The 19,830-nt window shown below is 45.0% G+C and overlaps 1 protein-coding gene across 2 annotated transcripts in view; it reads left to right on the forward strand.

Moving 5' to 3' along the window:
* LOC118208152 (plexin-B1-like) overlaps positions 1-18,757 on the forward strand; it is an 84,011-nt gene extending 65,254 nt beyond the window's left edge. For both annotated transcript variants that reach the window (XM_035382540.1, XM_035382541.1), the window contains exons 13-37: positions 786-879; positions 1,092-1,258; positions 1,592-1,743; positions 1,899-2,004; positions 3,087-3,223; positions 3,553-3,729; positions 4,260-4,479; positions 5,528-5,770; positions 6,436-6,612; positions 6,864-7,012; positions 7,248-7,348; positions 7,660-7,877; positions 8,467-8,645; positions 9,050-9,116; positions 9,426-9,572; positions 10,076-10,241; positions 11,231-11,334; positions 11,661-11,745; positions 12,340-12,506; positions 13,063-13,223; positions 13,541-13,688; positions 14,139-14,203; positions 14,816-14,891; positions 15,221-15,295; positions 15,743-18,757. In XM_035382540.1, the coding sequence (XP_035238431.1) occupies positions 786-879; positions 1,092-1,258; positions 1,592-1,743; positions 1,899-2,004; positions 3,087-3,223; positions 3,553-3,729; positions 4,260-4,479; positions 5,528-5,770; positions 6,436-6,612; positions 6,864-7,012; positions 7,248-7,348; positions 7,660-7,877; positions 8,467-8,645; positions 9,050-9,116; positions 9,426-9,572; positions 10,076-10,241; positions 11,231-11,334; positions 11,661-11,745; positions 12,340-12,506; positions 13,063-13,223; positions 13,541-13,688; positions 14,139-14,203; positions 14,816-14,891; positions 15,221-15,295; positions 15,743-15,847 (3,486 nt within the window). In that variant the 3' untranslated portion in view covers positions 15,848-18,757. The remainder of the gene's footprint in view (positions 1-785; positions 880-1,091; positions 1,259-1,591; positions 1,744-1,898; positions 2,005-3,086; positions 3,224-3,552; positions 3,730-4,259; positions 4,480-5,527; positions 5,771-6,435; positions 6,613-6,863; positions 7,013-7,247; positions 7,349-7,659; positions 7,878-8,466; positions 8,646-9,049; positions 9,117-9,425; positions 9,573-10,075; positions 10,242-11,230; positions 11,335-11,660; positions 11,746-12,339; positions 12,507-13,062; positions 13,224-13,540; positions 13,689-14,138; positions 14,204-14,815; positions 14,892-15,220; positions 15,296-15,742) is intronic.
* The last annotated feature ends 1,073 nt before the right edge of the window (positions 18,758-19,830 follow it).

The following is a 19,830-nucleotide window of genomic DNA, read 5'->3' on the forward strand; positions in this document are numbered from 1 at the left end:
CCTTTTTTATCAGCCACCTCGCTACAGGCTGCTGTTTTTAACAAACCGCTAGAATTTAAATAGCTTTCCACGTGTGCAGGTTCAAATCTGACGCCTTTCTGTTGATGACTCTTGCCACGTGGGTACAAATGTTCAGTCCTGGAGAGCTGCGGTATTTCTGTGGTTTCCTTTCAGTCAGCAGCCAGATTAACACGTGTGGACTGTTCCCTTAGCAAATGGAATGTTCAGCAATATATTGAAATAAAATTCCAAGGCATTGCAAAACGTCACTTAATTGGCAACATGTTTTTTACATTCATTGCAGTGATAACTTATTGTATTATCCAAATTGTCCACGTATTTAAAATATATTGCTGTACATTCCAATTGTGGGTTCAAGTGATCAGTGGCTGTAATTAAGCACTTAAAGGGATATTTCACTTTGGTGCAACAAGTAATTGTGTGAAGCTTACCCGATTGTATTTGCACTGCGTGAATCCTAGCAACAGCAGCTGTCTCTGTTGACAGTTAGCAGCATCGCCTTTCCTCCGCTTGTCCTGCTTCCTGTTTACTTGAATACATTTTCGGGACCTCTCTGAAATTACTAGTTTTAAAGCACAAACTAACTATAGAGGATAATAGATTGATAAAAGAGAGAACTTTTGTTATAAGGTGAAATATCCCTTTAAGTGCGGAAACACACTAAAATGCACCATACACACTGGCCCCCCCAGCACACACCCTACCTCACCTTCACCCTACCTCAAAGCACAGATCACTCAGACAAAAATCTAATGTCGTCACAGTACTCCTACTCGGCGCTCGTGGAGGAGTACCACGCTCGGGTGTACGTGAGGAGGACGGTCGTCCACCACGTGGACAGCCCCCAGGACCTGCACGGTGAGCTACCAAAATGGCCGCCACGATACTAGCAAATGCAACTTTGAGTGAACATACAGATGTGTGAATGCACACCTGCTCACATGTATGTGTGTGTGTGTGTGCGTGAATGTGTATATGTGTGTGTGTATGTTTGTGTGCCTGTGTGTGTGTGTGCGTGCGCGTGTCTGTGTGCATGTGTGTGTATGTATGTTTACATGTGTGTGTTGCAGTGTATCTGTACAACTGCTCGGTGGGGCACTCTGACTGCAGCCGCTGCCACACTGCGGAGCAGAAGTGGGGGTGCGTGTGGTGCCAGGGGTCCCCCACCAGCTGCCTCTACAATGAGTCCTGCACAGACCAGATCATCCAGACCTGCCCGGCGCCTGTCATTCACTCTGTGAGCTCCCAGCTTCCTTTCTTCCTGTTATTAATTCTATTTCCTGTAATCCAATTTTTTAAACTCAGCATTGAAGGTGCCTGAGTAGCATACTGATTATGGAACCAGGCTTATGACAGAGAATGCAGGTTCAAATCCTTTGTGTGCGTGGTATATGACCTAAATTACTCCAGCAAATATCTAGCTGTTGGGTTTAGACCAATTGATCATATTTGTTTGTGTGCTTGCTCAGCATGTATGTATTCTGTGTGATATAATGATATTTAAACGAACACAGCACTTTCTGCCCTACTTTAGTTCAGTGGTGTAAAGGGTGTTTTTTTTTTGGGGCAGATCGAGCCTCTGTCCGGCCCACTGGAGGGGGGCACTGCCATCACCATCACAGGATCCAACCTGGGGCAGAAGGCCCAAGACGTGCAGAACTCGGTCACTGTGGCTGGCCTCCCCTGTGTTTTGGACCTCAGCCGATATGAGGTGTCCTCCAGGTAGTGGGTCAAAGGTCAAAGGTGGGCTGGGAGGCCAGGGCGGAGGTTGGGACTTTTGGGAATTGAGAAATGAACACTTGGTGGCTGTCCCAAACGTGATTGGGCAATGGAGGCGACAGGGCGTGGCCTTTATTGACGACCGCGTCCCCTCACAGGATTGTGTGCGTGGCGTCCGCCAGCGGGGCGGAGAGGAGCGGGAAAGTGGACGTGGAGGTGAACGAAGGGGGTCGCGGTCAGTCCGACCAGACCTTCAGCTATCAGGTAACCAAGAGCAAAGGAACGGCTTAGGAGCGTGTCTTTCCATATCCAGACCAGACCCGCAGGGCGTCGCCCAGGGACGGGAGGGTTTCAGCCCGCCGGAATAAGAGCGTCTCATTGCACATCACTGAGCCTGGCTGGTCGCTTCAAGACCTTGCTCCTGAAGTGACTTCCCCAGACTTATGTCTAAGTGAGCCTGACATGCGAGCTGCAGTTTTATAAGGAGTGGTGACCATAACTGATAATGGAGATTGTGTTAACAGTGGAGGTTGTGTTGATGATGAGGGTTGTGCTGAGGATGGAGATTGTGTTAACAATGGAGCTTATGTTGATGATGGAGGTTGTGTTGAAAATGGAGGTTCTGATGTGTGTTGCATTGCGAGCATGATCACAAATTCCAAACTGGGGTGAAAAAGAGAGAGAAGTTAAATTTAAAAAAAACACCCTGCTTTATCTTTAATGGTGGCTGATTTACTGCTTTTCAACCTTATTCAAATGAACTGTTGCCGTCCTAATTTACTGAAAACCCAGAATTAGTGTTTTTCGTACAATAAACAAATGGGTTGTATGTGTTTACAGCATGTTTCACTCTGGGGACACAACACAGCACACACTCATGCCATTGCGGAGTACTACCTGTATAATATAGTGTAGTGCAGTCTGCTTTGGTGCTTTCAGTCCCCAAACGGCTTAAGCTGGCTAAACAGCGTGGAATGTATTGAGATTGAGCATTGAGCATCCCAGATAAATCAATAAGGGACACATAAATTATGCTTACTCAGTAGTGCAGTATTTAAGGAGGGTAATGGAGTGAAAAAAGAACATGGGCAGACTCAACAGTAAATTACATCACAGAGCTTGTAGTCTGAATATTAATGAAAATGTGTAAGAAATTATTGCCAGCATTGATATAATTGAAATGAAATCTGTAACGTCATCAGTTAGCACATTATTGTGGATGTCAGTCTGTTTGAACTGACCTTCCTTCCATACGTATTAGTTATGGGGGTTGGGGGGGGGTCGTCTGTGTCATGTGACCCTGCACATGCCTGAGTCTATTTTGACACCCTTTCCCCAAACCTTAGGACCCCGTGGTGAAACAGGTGACCCCCCAGAGGGGCCCGAGGTCAGGGGGCACGTCCCTAACCATCACGGGACAGAAACTGCGCACGGGGCAGCCCAGCGAGGTCCGCGTGCTGATCGGCGACGCCCCGTGTCTTATGTGAGTACCCCTCCAAATCCCCCCTGTCCCCCCCACCCCCCCCCAGCCATGGCCCTTGGTGTGAATGGTGCAAATTCTGTGATGGTTTCCTGAGAGCAAAATATGCAGCTATTCCATCTCCACAGATTACATTTAATATTCTGGCACTGAAGGTTCCATTTGTCATAATCTGAACAGAGATCTGTAGGCAAAACTCGTCTTTCAGGAATACTCTCTATGTGATGGAGTTAAGAGTGGTACTGCTTTGTGAAATGGTACTTCGCATATTTGGAAACGTCTAGACCCCCCGCCCCCAAACCCTTTGTCCTCTTTTTTTCTTTTCGATGCAGCTCGTCGGAGATCCAGGGGGACCGGATTGAGTGTCGCACCAGTGTCAGTAATAAGACAGGGGAGCAGGATGTGGTGGTGCGTTTTGGCAGCAGTGAGCGCCACTTGCAGGGCACTGCATTTCACTACACCACCGACCCCAACGTGACTCAGGCTGCACCCTCCAAGAGCTTCCTGAGGTGGGTCTCCCTTAGCTCACACTCACTTCTTCTGCTCTCTTCTTATTTCTCTCTCTTTTCTCTCTCTTCTTCTCCCCTTCCCCTTCTATCTATCTCCCTTCACTCCTGCTCTCTCTACATTCTCCTCTCTCTCTCTCTCTCACTCTCTCACTTGCACTCTGTGATTCTAACTGAGTTTCAATGTAAAGGTTATTAATAACAGACAAGAAAACAGAGGAAGTATTTTTGCTCTTTACTGCAGTGTTGAATTAGCAGTTGTATGTTTGTACACACACGCAGACACACATACGTGCATACACACACACACCCACGTGCAAGTTGGTAGCGTGAAAGGTGTAAATTCCAAAGTAGTAATTTATTTTACTGAATGTGCTGTATGGGATGGAATGTTAGTTGTTGGATTTTTATGTAAAATTGTACTTCTCCAGATTTTTAATCTCCCCTTTTCACTCATCTGTCCCCCCTTTGCATATCTTTCCCTCTACCTATCCTTCCTCTGCTTCTCTCTCGCTCTGTCTCTTTCTCTGTAGTGGTGGCCGTGTGATCAGGGTGCTGGGACACAATCTGGATGTTGTTCAGGAGCCTCGTATCCAGGTGACGGTGTACCCGTTGGAGCCCCACCACCAGAGGAGAAAGAGGCGTGCGGCAGGGGGCGCAGAGCCCCAGAGAGCAGGGAGCCCGTTGCCTAGGCAACGGCGGATGGTTCCGGAGCCCGGCTGTCCTGCAGACACACTCTGCACAGTCAAACAGGCAAGTCCACTCATAATGAGATCAATTCAATAGAGAACCTAGTGACAGGCTTTACTTTGGTTCTCACATTGGTCTTATTACCGGAAGATGGTCTGCTGTTGTACCCTTGAGTATTATGCACAATATATATATATATATAAAATACGCTATATAAATAAAATTTGATTGATATATATATATATATATATATATATATATATATTTACAGTATGAATAAAACAGTTTTTCAATCTCTTAAATTCAGCAAATAAATATAAATTAGGCATTAAAATTTGCAGAAATACTGTGAGCTCCAAAATGTTTGGGACAGTGTCGTATTGTTCTTGATTTGGCTGAACAGATTTTATTTAAAGTTATGCACTTTGGTTTCCTCGTGTAGAAATTACAGCACTTTTTATGCACTGAAATGGGGGGCTATTTATAAAAAGTACTGTCATTTTTACACGGTAAAACCAAAATGTAACGATACACCCTTTAATAAAAGCTGAGTATCTGAACTTTAATTACTGTACACATGATTTGTTTGATTACAAATCTAAAATGATGCAGTACAGAGCCAAATTGAGAAAAAAATACCTTTGTCCCGAACATTATGGAGGTCACTGTACGTCACAGTTAAGTTTCTAACCTGCAGAGGTGGTGTTGATGTCTTTTCACAAATCATGCAATTTTACCAGGGGTGCCAAAGCTTCTGCATACCACTGTATCTGTATAAATAAAGATGTAGTGTATATAAATAGAATTAATAAATGATTTAACCTTCTGTTGCACTGAGATCCCATGGCCAAGAAGGTACCTCAAAAGTAGCAAACAAACACATCAAGCCAGTCATTGCAACAAATCATATGTGTAACATGGTAAAAACTGAAATAGTGTAAATTTAGGTAATGATGCGCTTTTAACCCAGATTGCTTCAGCTTTTTAAATGTTTGAAATGTTTGTAGCAGAGCACCTGTGAAGCAGAAAGAAATGTATTGTAATTTAACGCCTTCCATAATTTTCTGTCTATTGAACGCTGCACCCGCACCCCCTCCCGCCCCGGACGCAGTTTGTGGAGCGCTGCGAGGTGAACACCACCTCCCTGATCCTGTGCCGGACCCCGGCGGTGGAGGTTGCGGCCCGCCACGCCCGGGTGCAGGTGGAGTTCCTCCTGGACAACCTGCGGTTCGACTTCGCCTCCGTCAGCCAGAGCGAATTCAGCTACGAGACCAACCCCGTCCTCCACCCGCTCAACCACAACGACCCCAGCAAGCCCTACAGACACAAACCGGGGAGCATCATCTCCGTGAAGGTATGGCCACTCGCCTCATTTAAAAAAAACATGCACCCTGGAGCTTTTCACAAAGACTGAGCCGCCTGCTGTGTGGTTACAAAAAGTACACTCATAAAATAACCAATAATAGCCATATTGGCTGCTGGGATGTTTCACAAAAATAAATCAACAGAAGTTTGATTTTGTACAGAGGCAGTAAATCCAGGTTTCGAAAGTAAGTCCTTTCTAGTACTTTGTTCCAGTGACCTGATTGTGCTAATAGGCACAATTCTTCAGCCAGGAGATAGAACTAATTAGTGGCTGGTGTAAGAAACACGAAGCAGGACCCCTGAACTTCCCACCTCTGCTTTTGTATTATATTTCGGCTGTAATATGACACAATACATTTTAAAATGTATAATGTGTTTTGGGCACCATACACACATCTGCTTAGATTTTTCTTATTGAAAGGAGACTCTTGAGGGAATTTGATTTTAAGTTTTTCAATTAAGGGATTAATGAAGTCACTTCCTTTGCAAATACAGAGAGGGAAAGTTTATTTTGCACTGAAACAAGAATTTTTGTTCACAATTATAAATGTGTGCATTTGTCAACTTATGAGATGGCTGAAGTGTGAAGACCAGGCTGGATGGGCCCAACATCCTATGTTTTCTCTCTTTCTCTTTGTCTCTTCTCCCGTGCAGGGGGAGAATTTGGATCTCGCCATTTTTAAGGAGGAGGTGGTGGCTCAGATCGGGGAGGGGGTTTGCGCCGTCAAGACTCTGACACAGAACCATCTGTACTGCGAACCCCCCACCCAGCAGCCATCTCCGGGTCCAGGCGCGAGGCGTGAGGGTGTGGTGGCCCTCCCCGAATTCACGGTGAGTCCCAAACCACCCCTCCTCCCACTCCTCCTGCTGTTCAGACTCAAATTAAAAACCCAAAGATGGAGGTAATAGAGTGTGCAGGCCTAGGCATTAGGGTGGAGGTTGTGTGCAGGCCCAGACATTAGGGCGTAGGTAGTGTGCAGACTCAAGCATTATTGTCTAGGGGAGTGTGAGTGTTAGTGTAGTTAATGTCAAAGTTCTTTAAATGTCCCCACCCCTAACTGTGCCCCTAACCCCCTGTGTAGGTCCAGATGGGGAACCTGAACTTCTCCCTGGGCAAGGTGCAGTACGACACACAGATCCCGACTCCCTTTCCCCTGGAGGCCCAGATAGGGGTGGGGGTGGGGGCATCCATCGTGGCTCTCATCGTGCTCATCATCGTGCTCATATACAGGTTTGTCCTCACACAGGATCTTCTCGAATGTTTCCACAACAGTTTTTTTCTCTGTAAAATTCACAGTGACTTATAAGCTAAGATCCATGTTTGTGTACTAACCTGAGGATATAGAAAAATGGGTAATACGCTTTTCTGACATAATTTGCCACATAAAACCCACCATTCCCCGGTATGTTCGTATTGGGTCATAAGCTGATGTGTGCCCTTCTTCTTGGGGGCCCTGGTTTGGCAGGAGGAAGAGCAAGCAGGCTCTGAGGGACTACAAGAAAGTCCAGATTCAGCTTGAGAACCTGGAGACCAGCGTCAGGGACCGCTGCAAGAAGGAGTTCACAGGTGAGAGAGAGACCTGATTGTTGAGAGAGTGAGAGAGGTTCATTGGTGAAAGGGACCTTATTCGGTAGAAGAAGAAGCTTCCGAGAGCAGAAATCATGGATGCGACACCATTTGGTTGTGTAGCAGCCCCAACCCAGCTGATCCTTATGAAGCCTACTTGTCCAGCTTCCGGAAGCTTCCCTAATGTCTTTTGAAGGGCAGTTACTGTTTCCCTGAGCTTTGTTGCTTGCTGGAAGGTTTGTTTTCTGGTGTCTTATGTTACATATTTAATTTCCATGGGAACCCCCATCCCCACCCCTACCCATGCACAGACCTGATGACGGAGATGATGGACATGTCCAGTGACCTGGTTGGCTCCAGCATCCCCTTCCTGGACTACCGCATGTACGCAGAGCGCATCTTCTTCCCCGGCCACCGGGAGTCGCCGCTGCGCCGTGACCTGGACGTGCAGGAGAGCCGGCGGCAGACCGTGGAGCAGGGCCTGGTGCAGCTGTCCAACCTGCTCAACAGCAAGCTCTTCCTCACCAAGGTAACCAATCCTGAACCTCGCCACTGTCACACACCCTGTGCCTCACAATGTTAAAGAACCTGCAACCTCACCATGGTACCTCACCATTAAACTCACCAAGGTGATGATCCCTGAATCGCACCAAAGTCACCAAGGTAACAATCCCTAAACCCTGAACCTCACCAAGGTGATGCAGCCTGAACCTCATCAGTAAAAATACTGCATCTGGGTACACAATCTCTTGCATTCCCCACCCACATTGATTTACCAAATTGTCACTACATCATTAAGTTTAATTAACTTATTAAATAAAGTTCAAATAGAATAGAATAAAACATCCATCAATTAAAGTTAGTCTTCTCTACAGAGGTAAAGAATCCCCTTGCTTATTGTAATTAAAGAGACCTCTCCACCCTCAGATTTATCAGACCTCTCGTAACTAAAGTTCTAGCCTGAGAGTTTGAATGAAAAAATTCACTCTGAGGGCTACAAATCATTGCGTTAAAATAATTATGTCGACATTTTGAATGAGCTCGGTGGTCAGGTTTTCTTTGAGACCCCCATGTGTGCTGGTCCCGTTTGTGACTGTCGCTGGTGTCTGTGATGGCAGTTCATCCACACCCTGGAGGTCCAGCGCACCTTCTCCCCGAGGGACCGAGCGTACGTGGCCTCCCTGCTGACCGTGGCCCTGCACGGCAAGCTGGAGTACTTCACCGACATCCTCAAGACCCTGCTCAGCGACCTGGTGGAGCAGTACGTCGCCAAGAACCCCAAACTCATGCTGAGGAGGTGAGGGTGGGGCCTGGGGGGGCCGTGGGGTGGGGGAGGGGCACACCGCACAGATCTGTGCATCCGATTGGCTGGTGCAGTGGTTTTGACTCTGGCACGGTTGTTTGGCTGCTACGGCTGCAGACAGTATCTTTGATTCCCGCTGCAAAAGGAATCTTATTTTTTCTCGGAAAAGTTATTACATATTTTACACATTTATCATACTGTCTCTGAAAATCAATATCATTTTACTCTTAAATCCTGAGTAGAGTGTTACAAATGCTTTCCAATTACATGTAACATGTAACACTGCATGTTTATAAGTGGTGTGATATGATTTAATTACTAAAGTGGTTGTAGCAGCACCTGGTGTTACCAGTGTCATAAGTGTTGAGTGAAATAATCTGCCGAATCTTCCTGTTCAGGACGGAATCTGTTGTGGAGAAGCTTCTGACCAACTGGATGTCCATCTGCTTATACGCCTTCCTGAGGGTGAGTTAAGGATCACTCCCCCAATTTGTTAATAGGGACAATGCACGGTAACCAATCAGAAATCATTTTCCTCTCTCTTCCTTTGGCACACTGGGGGTTTTTGAATTGCCTTTAGTCACAACACTGATTCTATTTTGTTGTGTGAAAAAACATCTATTTTTGATTCCACTCTATCCAGGACAGTGTGCGTGTATGTGCATGTGTGTATGTGAGTGCCTGCATGTGCAGATGCACCTGCGTGTTCATGCGTGCTCCTGTACGTGCGTGCGTGCGTGCGTTTGCCATGATTCCAGTGCTCTCTCTCTACAGGACTCTGTGGGCGAGCCCCTCTACATGCTGTTCAGAGCCATCAAGCACCAGGTGGACAAGGGCCCTGTGGACGCAGTGACGGGCAAGGCCAAGTACACCCTGAACGACAACCGTCTGCTGCGGGAGGACGTGGAGTACCGCTCTCTGGTGAGGGCCAGGGACCACGCCCGAAATAGCCCCCGTTTTTAAAATTTACTATTAATTTAAAAGAAGAAAAAAAAAACTTACTGTTGGAGACGTAGAACATGAACTGAATTTTTGAGGATGCTGAATCCAGAACTGCTGAAGTGAATATTTGAAAATGAAATAAATTTAAGGAACAAGTACTGTACGAAGAGGTCAGAAATTACATTCTGCTAAGCTCTCAGAAAGTCAAAACCTTTGTTTACTGTGTGAAATTAAATCATTTCATATTACTTGTGTATTCAACCATGACATTGTGAGATTGACTGTGTTGATCAGTGTGTAGCTGTGTAGTCTCCATCAGTATCTACAAACAAGGGTCTAGAACACCAGCTGCAAAATAAGTGATAACTGGCTGATATTTCCATTATCGATTATAAGTGTTTCTGCCTGAGGTGAGAAACTGAGTTGGGAAAAGTAGTAGAGGGAGGAAGAGGGTGTAAATCCATGCGTTCCCTCCTTCCCAGACCCTGAATGTGCTGGTGCAGGGGGGCGGAGGTAACGAGGCCCAGGCCGTCCCGTCCAAAGTGCTGGACTGTGACACCATCACCCAGGTGAAGGAGAAGATCCTGGACCAGGCCTACAAGACGGCCTCCTTCTCTCTGCGTCCTCACGCGGACACCCTGGACCTGGGTGAGCCCAACCTCGCTCACTTCCTGTCCTGACCTGCCTCTTAAAACCGCAGTAGGGAGTAAAGCCTTGGTTGGGTTCTTTTTATCTCCACCAGGCGAGAGCCTGGAGGGGATTATGCGTTTGGTCGCGCGTGCGTGTGTGCGTGTGTGCGTGTGTGTGTGTGTGCGTGTGTGCGTGTGTGTGTGTTTGTGCGTGTGTTTGCGTATCTGTTCGCAGCTAATCTCGCATACTACTGGGCCGATCAGCCTAACATTTGTTGTGCATGCTGGCAGCAGGCCAAGGACCTGAATTCTCGAATATTTTGCAAATCGATCAACAACAAGTATTTTATTTGAATTAATTTCCATCATTGTCCATTGAAATACATTGAGTGCTAACTCCTCACTCCTCCTAACCAGCCGGTAGGGACCACAAGCGATCAACAACTGCTTCCGTTTGGAATGAAAGACCAGCGATGTAAAATGTCCATTTCAATGATAAAATTCCAACAAAATAATCCTCCAGTTTACGGGGTACGTTAATGTTTTAATCTGTGGCAATTATTTTGTTGCCATTTTCACATTGAAATTAATATTCTACATCACTAGTCCAGATTGTTCCTGTCCAGATTTGAAACGAAAGTGCCAGACTATAACGTCAACGTTCTAACACCATGACTGATATGAATGACATTAGCTAACAGGTCACCACCTTTAGCGTTACTTCACTGAATCGGCTTTTTTTTGGATTTGCAGTAGCACATGGTAAAAACTTGTAATATTGTATTTGTCTGGTTGCATTGATTGTGTAGCCTCTATTGTTGCATCAGCAAAGCTAACACGCCTGGCCATGCGAGTGCCAGTTATGGTGAGCCATAAAAATAGTTGTTGGCTTTAGGTCAGGGAATAAAATAAGATGGTGGGTGAAATCCGGGGACAGCGTGCATGTAGCTTGTAGAAATGCTTGTAGCGGCTCCGGCTGACCTTTGAAATACATGTGGTGTCCTGCAGAGTGGCGGTCTGGCGTGGCGGGTCACCTGATCCTGTCGGACGAGGACCTTACGTCGGTGGTGCAGGGAAACTGGAAACGCCTCAACACGTTACAGCATTACAAGGTCAGCTGGGGTCAGAGAGATCGGCCCTCTCTCACAGAGTGTCGATCAGCACAATATTAAGGCACGGTCTTGACCAACTGAAGTCTTTACAATTGGTCAAGAGTACTGAAGGCATGCTGTTACTGTATGCGCCATGCTGATGTTTTGCCCGTGTCTAAACCATGTTAGTGTAATGTTCATTCAGGAACGGTCTCTTCCCATAACTATTAATGTAAGGTTGAAACATAAATATAAATGTGCATGTTGAGGATGTGTTGTACATGGGAATTGTAGTCCAGTGGTTTGACTCTGTCACTCCTCCCACCTCTTCTCCTATTGGTCCACAGGTGCCAGACGGCGCTACGGTGGCGCTGGTCCCGAGGCACACTAAGCACATCCACCATGAGAACCAGGACTACATGGCAGGAGAGAGTGAGTGTCCCTGGGGTGCTAACACCTGGCTAGCCATTAGCTTTACTTGTGTCAGCTCATTGGCCCATTCAGTGAAATGGGTATCCGTTGTCACATAACATGATCGAGCAATTGAAAAGATTAGAGCACCAATCCGTGGGCTCTGGCTGCAGTGATGGACGGGCAAGTGGGCAAATGGGTGGACGGAATTTTGCAACAATACATGGGTTTTTAGATGGATATAGATAAATTGGTAGGCAGATAGATAGGTAGACAGGTTGATAGATGGATAGCTAGTGAGATGGATAGAAACACAGATGCATAGATGGATAGTTTTGAAGTTGAAAATATGTTTTATTAATCCAAAAAGGGAAATTAGATTATGGAAGCTACAATATGTATCTTTGATTAATAAATGCCAATTTACAGTCCTCAAAACTGTAAAAGATAAGAATATAATTGATTTGATCTTTTTATTCAGTCTTCATTGAACCAGTATTTGAGGCAGCCGAATGCACATAATACAACGTGATGAGGAACAGTGACAGAATATTATTGTTGCTGTTTTGTGTGCTATCCGTTATAAACTGGGACATGTCCCCTCATCCCTCTCAGAGACGCCCATGCTGGAGGACCCGGACGAGGGCGGGGTGAAGCTGTGGCACCTGGTGAAGGCCAGCGAGGAGCCGGAGCTGCCCAAACACCGGCGGGGCAGCCTGAGGGAGCGGGAGAGAGCCAAGGCCATCCCCGAAATCTACCTCACGCGCCTGCTGTCCATGAAGGTACTGCACCGCGCAGTGCATCACTGCACTGCACTTAACTACACCGCACTACACCCCATCTTACTGCTCATCACTGCACCGCAGTCACATCACTGCACTGCACCAGTCACATCACTGCAAGAAAGGAGAGGGGCAGAGGGGCATTTTATTAAGTATGCTGTGTTGTTCATTAGCTTTAATAAGCAGTCATTATTGAATTATTAATAAAACATTTCTACTGATATTCCAGTACAACCTTTGGAGGTGTAAATGCATCTGGAATACATCAAGAACATTCCTAACTTTGAATGTCACAACACAGCAGTAGTAGTAGCAGTAGTAACAGCAGAAATAAAAGTAGTATTTGTAATATTTTGCATGCATCTAATAGTACTGGAACAATCATGATGAAGCCCATTGCTCAAGGGTAGGTAGTGAACTGTACGCACACACAAACAATGTGCATGCGTGTGCACGCAAACACATGCATGTATACCCACACACACACACATGCACGCACACACACACATGCCCACGTACACACACACACACACACCTGTGTTTGTTCTCTCTCCAGGGTACGCTGCAGAAGTTTGTGGACGACCTGTTCCAGGTGGTTCTCAGCACCAGTCGGCCGGTCCCTCTGGCCGTTAAATACTTCTTTGACCTGTTGGACGAGCAGGCTGCCAGTCACAGCATCGCCGATCCTGAGACCATCCACATATGGAAAACCAACAGGTGGGAGTAGCCAGTTTACTGAGGGAATGCAATCACATTGGCCATCGTAAATAACCAATCAAGTTAATCATTGATTTTTAGAAGGTGAAGTGTTTAACAGTTCTTAGCTCAGCTACTTAACTTGTGGGTGGAACTACCATGTGCTGTACCATGTCCACCAATCAAAGGCCCCCCTCTCCTATTCAAGATTCTATGATTGGTTAAAATCAGTGAGTAAAATCATCACTGCATAGGTTTGGGTTGCTTTCAATTTAATTGAGAATGTAAGTTTGTCCTCTTGATATTTTTTTTCCCCTCATTCTCACAACTCAATCTAGTTTACCCCTGAGGTTCTGGATCAACATCTTGAAGAACCCGCAGTTCATCTTCGACGTCCAGGCCTCGGACAACGTGGACGCCGTGCTGTCCGTCATCGCCCAGACCTTCATGGATTCCTGCACCATCGCTGAACACAAGCTGGGCAGGGTGAGCCAGAGCCCTGCCCACACCTCCTCAGTGCATTCATCATCCCCGGCCATGGCCCTGGAGAGACGCAGGGTCTGCTGGGGTCCCCAGCCCTGGCCCTGGAGGGCCGCAGGGTCTGCTGGGGTCCCCAGCCCTGGTCCTGGAGAGCCGAGTCCTCAGCTCTGGTCCTGGAGAACCACAGTTTGTGGTTGGTTCTTGTTTTTACCTTAAAATTGGTAGTCAGTTCAGATGTGAGGACTCAGGTGAGTTCAGTTTCCTGCTTTCATAAACCCGTTTAGTGCTGAGTAACAAAGAATCTGTGGCTCTCCAGGACCTGGGTTCAGACCCTCTATTCGATGAATGGCTGTGGAATACACACACTCACACACATGCACACGCACACACACACACAAACACAAACGCACATCCTGTTTAACAGTGTGAGGTTTCCTTGCTCCCCCTTTGTTCCAGGACTCCCCAATCAACAAGCTGCTGTATGCCAGAGACATCCCCCGCTACAAACAGATGGTAGAAAGGTGAGCATGGCATCCCCTGCTGCCTCGAAAGTAAGGCCACAGGCCAATGCATTGTGGGGCATGGACAACTTGAATGTGGATGCATTTCTGGTTGGGGTGGGTCAGCTGGGTATAATAGTAAAGTGGCCTGACCTAGACAAATCAAACAATAAAGATGAAAATATAGACCAGAGATACACAAGGTAAGTAGTACTGCTGTTTTTTCTCTACTGTCTCATGGTAAATAGTCCAGTAATGTCACCCATTGGCCGGAGATTACACTGACCAGGTGCATCAGGTTTAAATCAGGACTGATTAGAGGGGAGGAATGAAAACCAGCAGTACTACTGGGACTGACGGCCAGATTTGAGTTTCCCTGATATAGACATTTCAGATAGCTATATGCAATGGATGGGTTGGGTTTGTCATTGTATTATTAATGAATTAATTCAAATTGTCGTAGCTTGTATGTGCCAGTATTTAATGTGACTTCCTTTGGTATATAAAATAAATGCAGGTCAATGCCTTTGTCCCTGAGACTGTGAGTGATGACACCCTGGTGCTGTTCTTAATATCGCCCTTATACCTGCCCCCCCCCCCCACCCCGCTCCTTCCCCCAACCCTACACACTAGGTACTATGCTGATATCCGACAGACCATTTCTGCCAGCGACCAGGAAATGAACTCCGCCCTGGTGGAGCTGTCTCGAGTAAGTCGCTGTGCTATTTTGCCCCGCAGTGCTGTGATTGGTCAGGGGGTGGCAGTGTGGCATAATCAATCGGTAGCTAGGCTCGTAAATCGAAGGCTGTGAGTTTTATTCCCAGCTGGGGTTGAGCATGGTTGGATGTTTACAGAGTTGCTTCAGTAAAATATCGTGCCGTGTAAATGGATTGTTTGTAATGAATGCCAGCCATGTAAGTTGCTCTGAATAAGAGCCTGCTAAATGCTGAAATCTAATGTGATATTTTGTCAGTGTGTAAAACAGCCCTGTTAACCTAAAAGGTTTCCTGCCCTGTCTGATTTTTCATGTCTCAACAGAATTACTCAGGTGAACTGAATTACCTGGTGGCCCTGCATGAGTTGTACAAGTACATTAACAAATACTATGACCAGGTGAGTCTATACTATGGCCAAGTAAGTCCTTTCATATCCAGGTTTTGGCACATGCATGCAGGTAATTTGTCTGTGTGTCATTGATTGCTGGTTGCAGTTAGCTTCAATAATAGGTTCACTTTACACCATACTTGTCAAACCAGTAGTAATAATAGTTCTTGTCGTACTTGGTAGCAGTAAGTAACTTTTCATATCACAGCAGTAATGGCTGTAATTGTACTTTATTGTAGCTGTAGTACTCTTTGTAGTCATTGTAACTGTTACTGTCATAGAAACGGTAGTAGTGGTTTTAATGGTAGTTAAGTAGTACCTGTCGTAGTAGTTTCTGCATTTGTGCTATAACAGCAGTAGTAAAACTGATAGTTGTTAGTATTAGTAATTGTAGTATAGCCGTTAGCGTTGTCGTCGTAGCAGAAGAAGGCTAAATGCGGGCTCTGTGCATCCCAGATCATCACCGCATTAGAGGAGGACCCTACCGCTCAGAAGATGCAGCTGGGCTACAGGCTGCAGCAGATCGCCGCCGCCGTGGAGAACAAAGTCACGGACTTGTGACAGTGCGACCAAACGAGGACGGAGGGGGAGAGAGAGGGGAGGGAGGGAGGACAGGTACAGAGGTGAGACTCCGCCCTGGTTACCTGCCAGCTGACGGGGGCTGAGAAAGAAGAGTTTCGGCGCTCGCTGCGTTCCCGGGACGACCAGGCCTTCGACAGCAGTCGGGACTTTTACTAGCCTTTTCCGCGAGCTTCCTCTGCGACTGTTATCGCGGGTGACAGAACACAGACTTGTCAGCCAATCCCGGCACTCTGCACAGGGAAGTGAACAGGAATCGTTGACCTATAACGGGGGAAAATGTTAAACTGACCCCAGGAGAAATTAATGCTAATGGATTCCCATGAACTGGCCCTCGGCAGTTCGGATTGCAACAGTTTACAACTTGGCTACGGAGTCGGAAACCTGTCCTTTTGGAATTTCGGTTGAGCTATTTTCTAAAGCAGATTTTTTTTTTTATTGATTTTGTTTTTTTAATTGTTGTTGTTGTCACCACCGCATACTTCAGGTGCAGTTCGTCATTTCTCCTTTGGGGTAAAGAGCTGAAGGGGCTAACTATCGCTGAGCTGATTCGCTAACGTTGTGTACATTTTCCGGATGGTAACTGGAGAATGCGCGCTGGGCATTACTTTGAGAAACCCTCCCCTCCACAGACCTGCGGTACGATACTAAAGAAACTAGGCCTGTAATTAGGAAGCTGTACATTTTATCACAGGTAACATGTTTAAACTGGATTTCTTTAGTTAATATTAAACTGCATAAATAGATCATACGGAAAAGTCATACAAATCAAAATAATATCGATAACCCAATACCAACAGTATTTCTTGATAGAGGTGGTAGAATAATATCAGATAAAACCAATGAGCATCTTGTGTCTGAAAATCGGGGAGACTGTAAATCTGACCGTTGACAGTCAATCTGTTTGGTCTCTTGGATCATGCCAGTTTCCTGTCTAAAGTAACATACTGTGGGGTTTTGTTTGTTCTGGATACCAGTGTAAAGATGTTCTAAGTTTAGCCCCTTCTTCATTAATGTGGCAAATTAACAAATGTTTGCAGTTTTTCTTTGAGGATTCCTTTGTTACTTTGAGCTGTGAACCTTAAGTGAAAAATGGCTAATTTAAGTGTTTTGCGATTGCCGTCTGTATGTAATTAGCATAAAAAGCTTTGGCTACGAGTATGATTCGAGAATTCGCTTTTCTGTGCCATTTTGTTTTATTTTTTTTTTTAATTTTGCATCAGCATAATTTTTATCTTCACTCCCTGTTCCAGTTCTCCGTCCAGACAAACTGCTCTCCACAGAAATCATAGCAGATGCAGTGGTCACTTCTCTTCATGTTTAGAGGCATGTGGCACACAACAGTGTCAGCTGGTGACATCACAAAAGCAGATAATGACATCACACTAAAACAGAATTTCACTCCAGTCCTGAAAAGGGCCAGGCTCACTTTGTCTTATTTGTTGCATCACTGAAGTTTGCAACTTTTGATCTCGAGGCAGTCTGGGAAACGGAGTTAACACTCAATCCAGAATCTATGCAATAATGTGACCAAAGGCCAACTTGGAACGGAGTATGCACCATCCGAGATCTTGTGTGCCCATTTTTTTTGTAGGCAAGCGATCTTTAAATTCCTAGTTCCTCTGAGGAATGTGTTTCTCACTCGGTTTCATGTTCACCAGGCACATGCACAGATGGACACTGACATATGCTCAAGTGTATGCCCCCTGCCCTGAGACAACAAAAGTCCTCATTCGGCTGCAGGGATTTTTTAGAAATTTTTATTTAACCGCAGTCTTAAAAAAAGAAAAAAGAAATTGCGGTCTCTTCAAAACACCCAACCGACCCCATCCACACCGTTGCAATTGCAATCGCCCCCCCTGCCCCCCACGGTGATTAGTATCCATTAATGTTTTATTACCATTTCATTTGTTTTCTTTTCCTCTGAAGACCGGCTCTTTTCATGGGTTACAGTGCGTTTGTTATGATGCATAGAAATTGTTTTGTGGTTATTTATCTCCCTCTTGTGACCAGAAGGGGGCAGTAAATCTGACATGAAAAGGCTGATTACAATGGACTTCTTTGTTAAAACCATTTGTTTATTTATGAAGTTACGGTTTTACAGATATTATAAATCCTACAGTGAAGTAATTTTTGCAAATGTAAAATAAAGGACACAGTAGTAGTCTGGACAGTAACTTCCCTAAAGGAAGTCCTTGACAAGTATGCAGGCACACACGCACGCATGCACGCACACACACAGGCACACACGCACACACAAACTAAAGCTCAACACATTGCTTTTTTTTTTTTTTTTTTTTTTACTGGAGGCTGCAGAGGCTTTTTATATTTAAAGAAACCAAAAACAAAAACAAAAAAAATTGCATAAGCCCATTGCAACATAGTCTATAACCTTCTTGATTATATTAATCTGCCCCAAGAATGAAGAAGTCTTAAATTTTACTTTGAAGAGTGTATAAGGTGTTACATTTAAATTATTTATTCTTATTTGTGCTAGGTCTCATGTTGGATTAAAGACTTTTAAAATTTGAGAAAAAAAATGATTGATACGCTACACTACTGCTTGTATAATTTCTAAAAAATCGATGTTGTACTGTGGTGACTACGGTACAGAAAAACTGTTGGAAAGTTTTAGGTTTGAAGGAAGAGCAGCTTTTACGGGCTGGTACAACTGCAGCTCTCTCAAGCAAATTCAGCTGGGAGGAATGGGTCAGAAACCGTTTGAAGGGCTGTCGTTTTTTTTTGTCAATAGCACTGAATAGCACTATATACTGAGTAACTGGGGCAAACCTGTAGCTTCTTAACCTCTTTGATAAGAGCAAATGGGACTTCTTACAGATGGGAATAAAATGTCCTTGGAATTAAACTGATCTGTGAGTTCTTGAATCTGTATGTCTGATTTTCATTCTACTGTGACATTTTTATTTGTCAAAACTTAATGCTTTCACAAACTTGGTGAATCTATTTTTGTCTCCCCCTAATATCTACAGTGTTATGGTAGTAATTAATCTAATCAAAATTTTTTTTTTTTTTTACATGCATTAATTGTACACATGTAACAACCTGAAGTTTGTTTTCGTTCCAGGGTTGTACAGCGAGTCTTTTGAGAAATGTGGCCCCCACAGGTGGCCAGAAGAGCATTTTACAGCCTGGCAAATTGCTCAACTGCCATTGTGTTATTGGATGATGGTCTTGCTCCGTTAGCCTTATAAGGACCTGGTATACTTCTGGCAAAGCATGCTGGGAATAGGAAGCATGGCCACCTGTCACTTGCACCCCATGCACTCTGAGTCACTGCTGTTTTTGCTCTCAGGGTTTTATTTAACACTGAAGACCTCTTCATTAATATAATGCAGAAGACTTAATGAATCCCAGGATATGGTTTTAAAGAAAAGTTTCTCATTTGTAGTAGGACTTCTAATGCATACTGCAACCTTGACCGGTATTTCAGAATTTTTACACATTTGAAAAATAAATGGTGGGTTATCAGGGTTTTGCTGACATACACAGTAAAATGTTAACTGTTAACACTGATAGTTTGAACCATATTGGACTCAGATAAACTGTGAAATGACCTTAGTGAAGCTTATGCGTCATTTAGAAAAGCAACAAAAAAGGGAAAAGAATGTACAAGAGACAGTTCATTTTATTCAAGAAGACGGCTTCTCTTCTACAAGCAAAAGTTGTACAGTGTAATTACATTTTAATAATTGGTGTGTCTTGGGTGAAACATGGGATAAACCAGTGCCATAGCCACCTGTGTCTTGGTGAATCGCAAATATAATGGCAGATTTGAAAAAAGAACTGTGTCTCTGATGAAACAGACCTGCTCATGCATGAGGTTAAAGTGCACAAGCTGAGAATATATGCTAATAACGGGGTTTGACCAAAGTGCTTTAAAAACGTTCTGTTTAGTTAGGGACTAACCGGTGAAATGAGCGGGATTTTAATTGGTGAACGCATGG

This window comes from Anguilla anguilla, chromosome 11 (assembly GCF_013347855.1).
Source record: "Anguilla anguilla isolate fAngAng1 chromosome 11, fAngAng1.pri, whole genome shotgun sequence".
Lineage (NCBI taxonomy): Eukaryota > Metazoa > Chordata > Actinopteri > Anguilliformes > Anguillidae > Anguilla > Anguilla anguilla.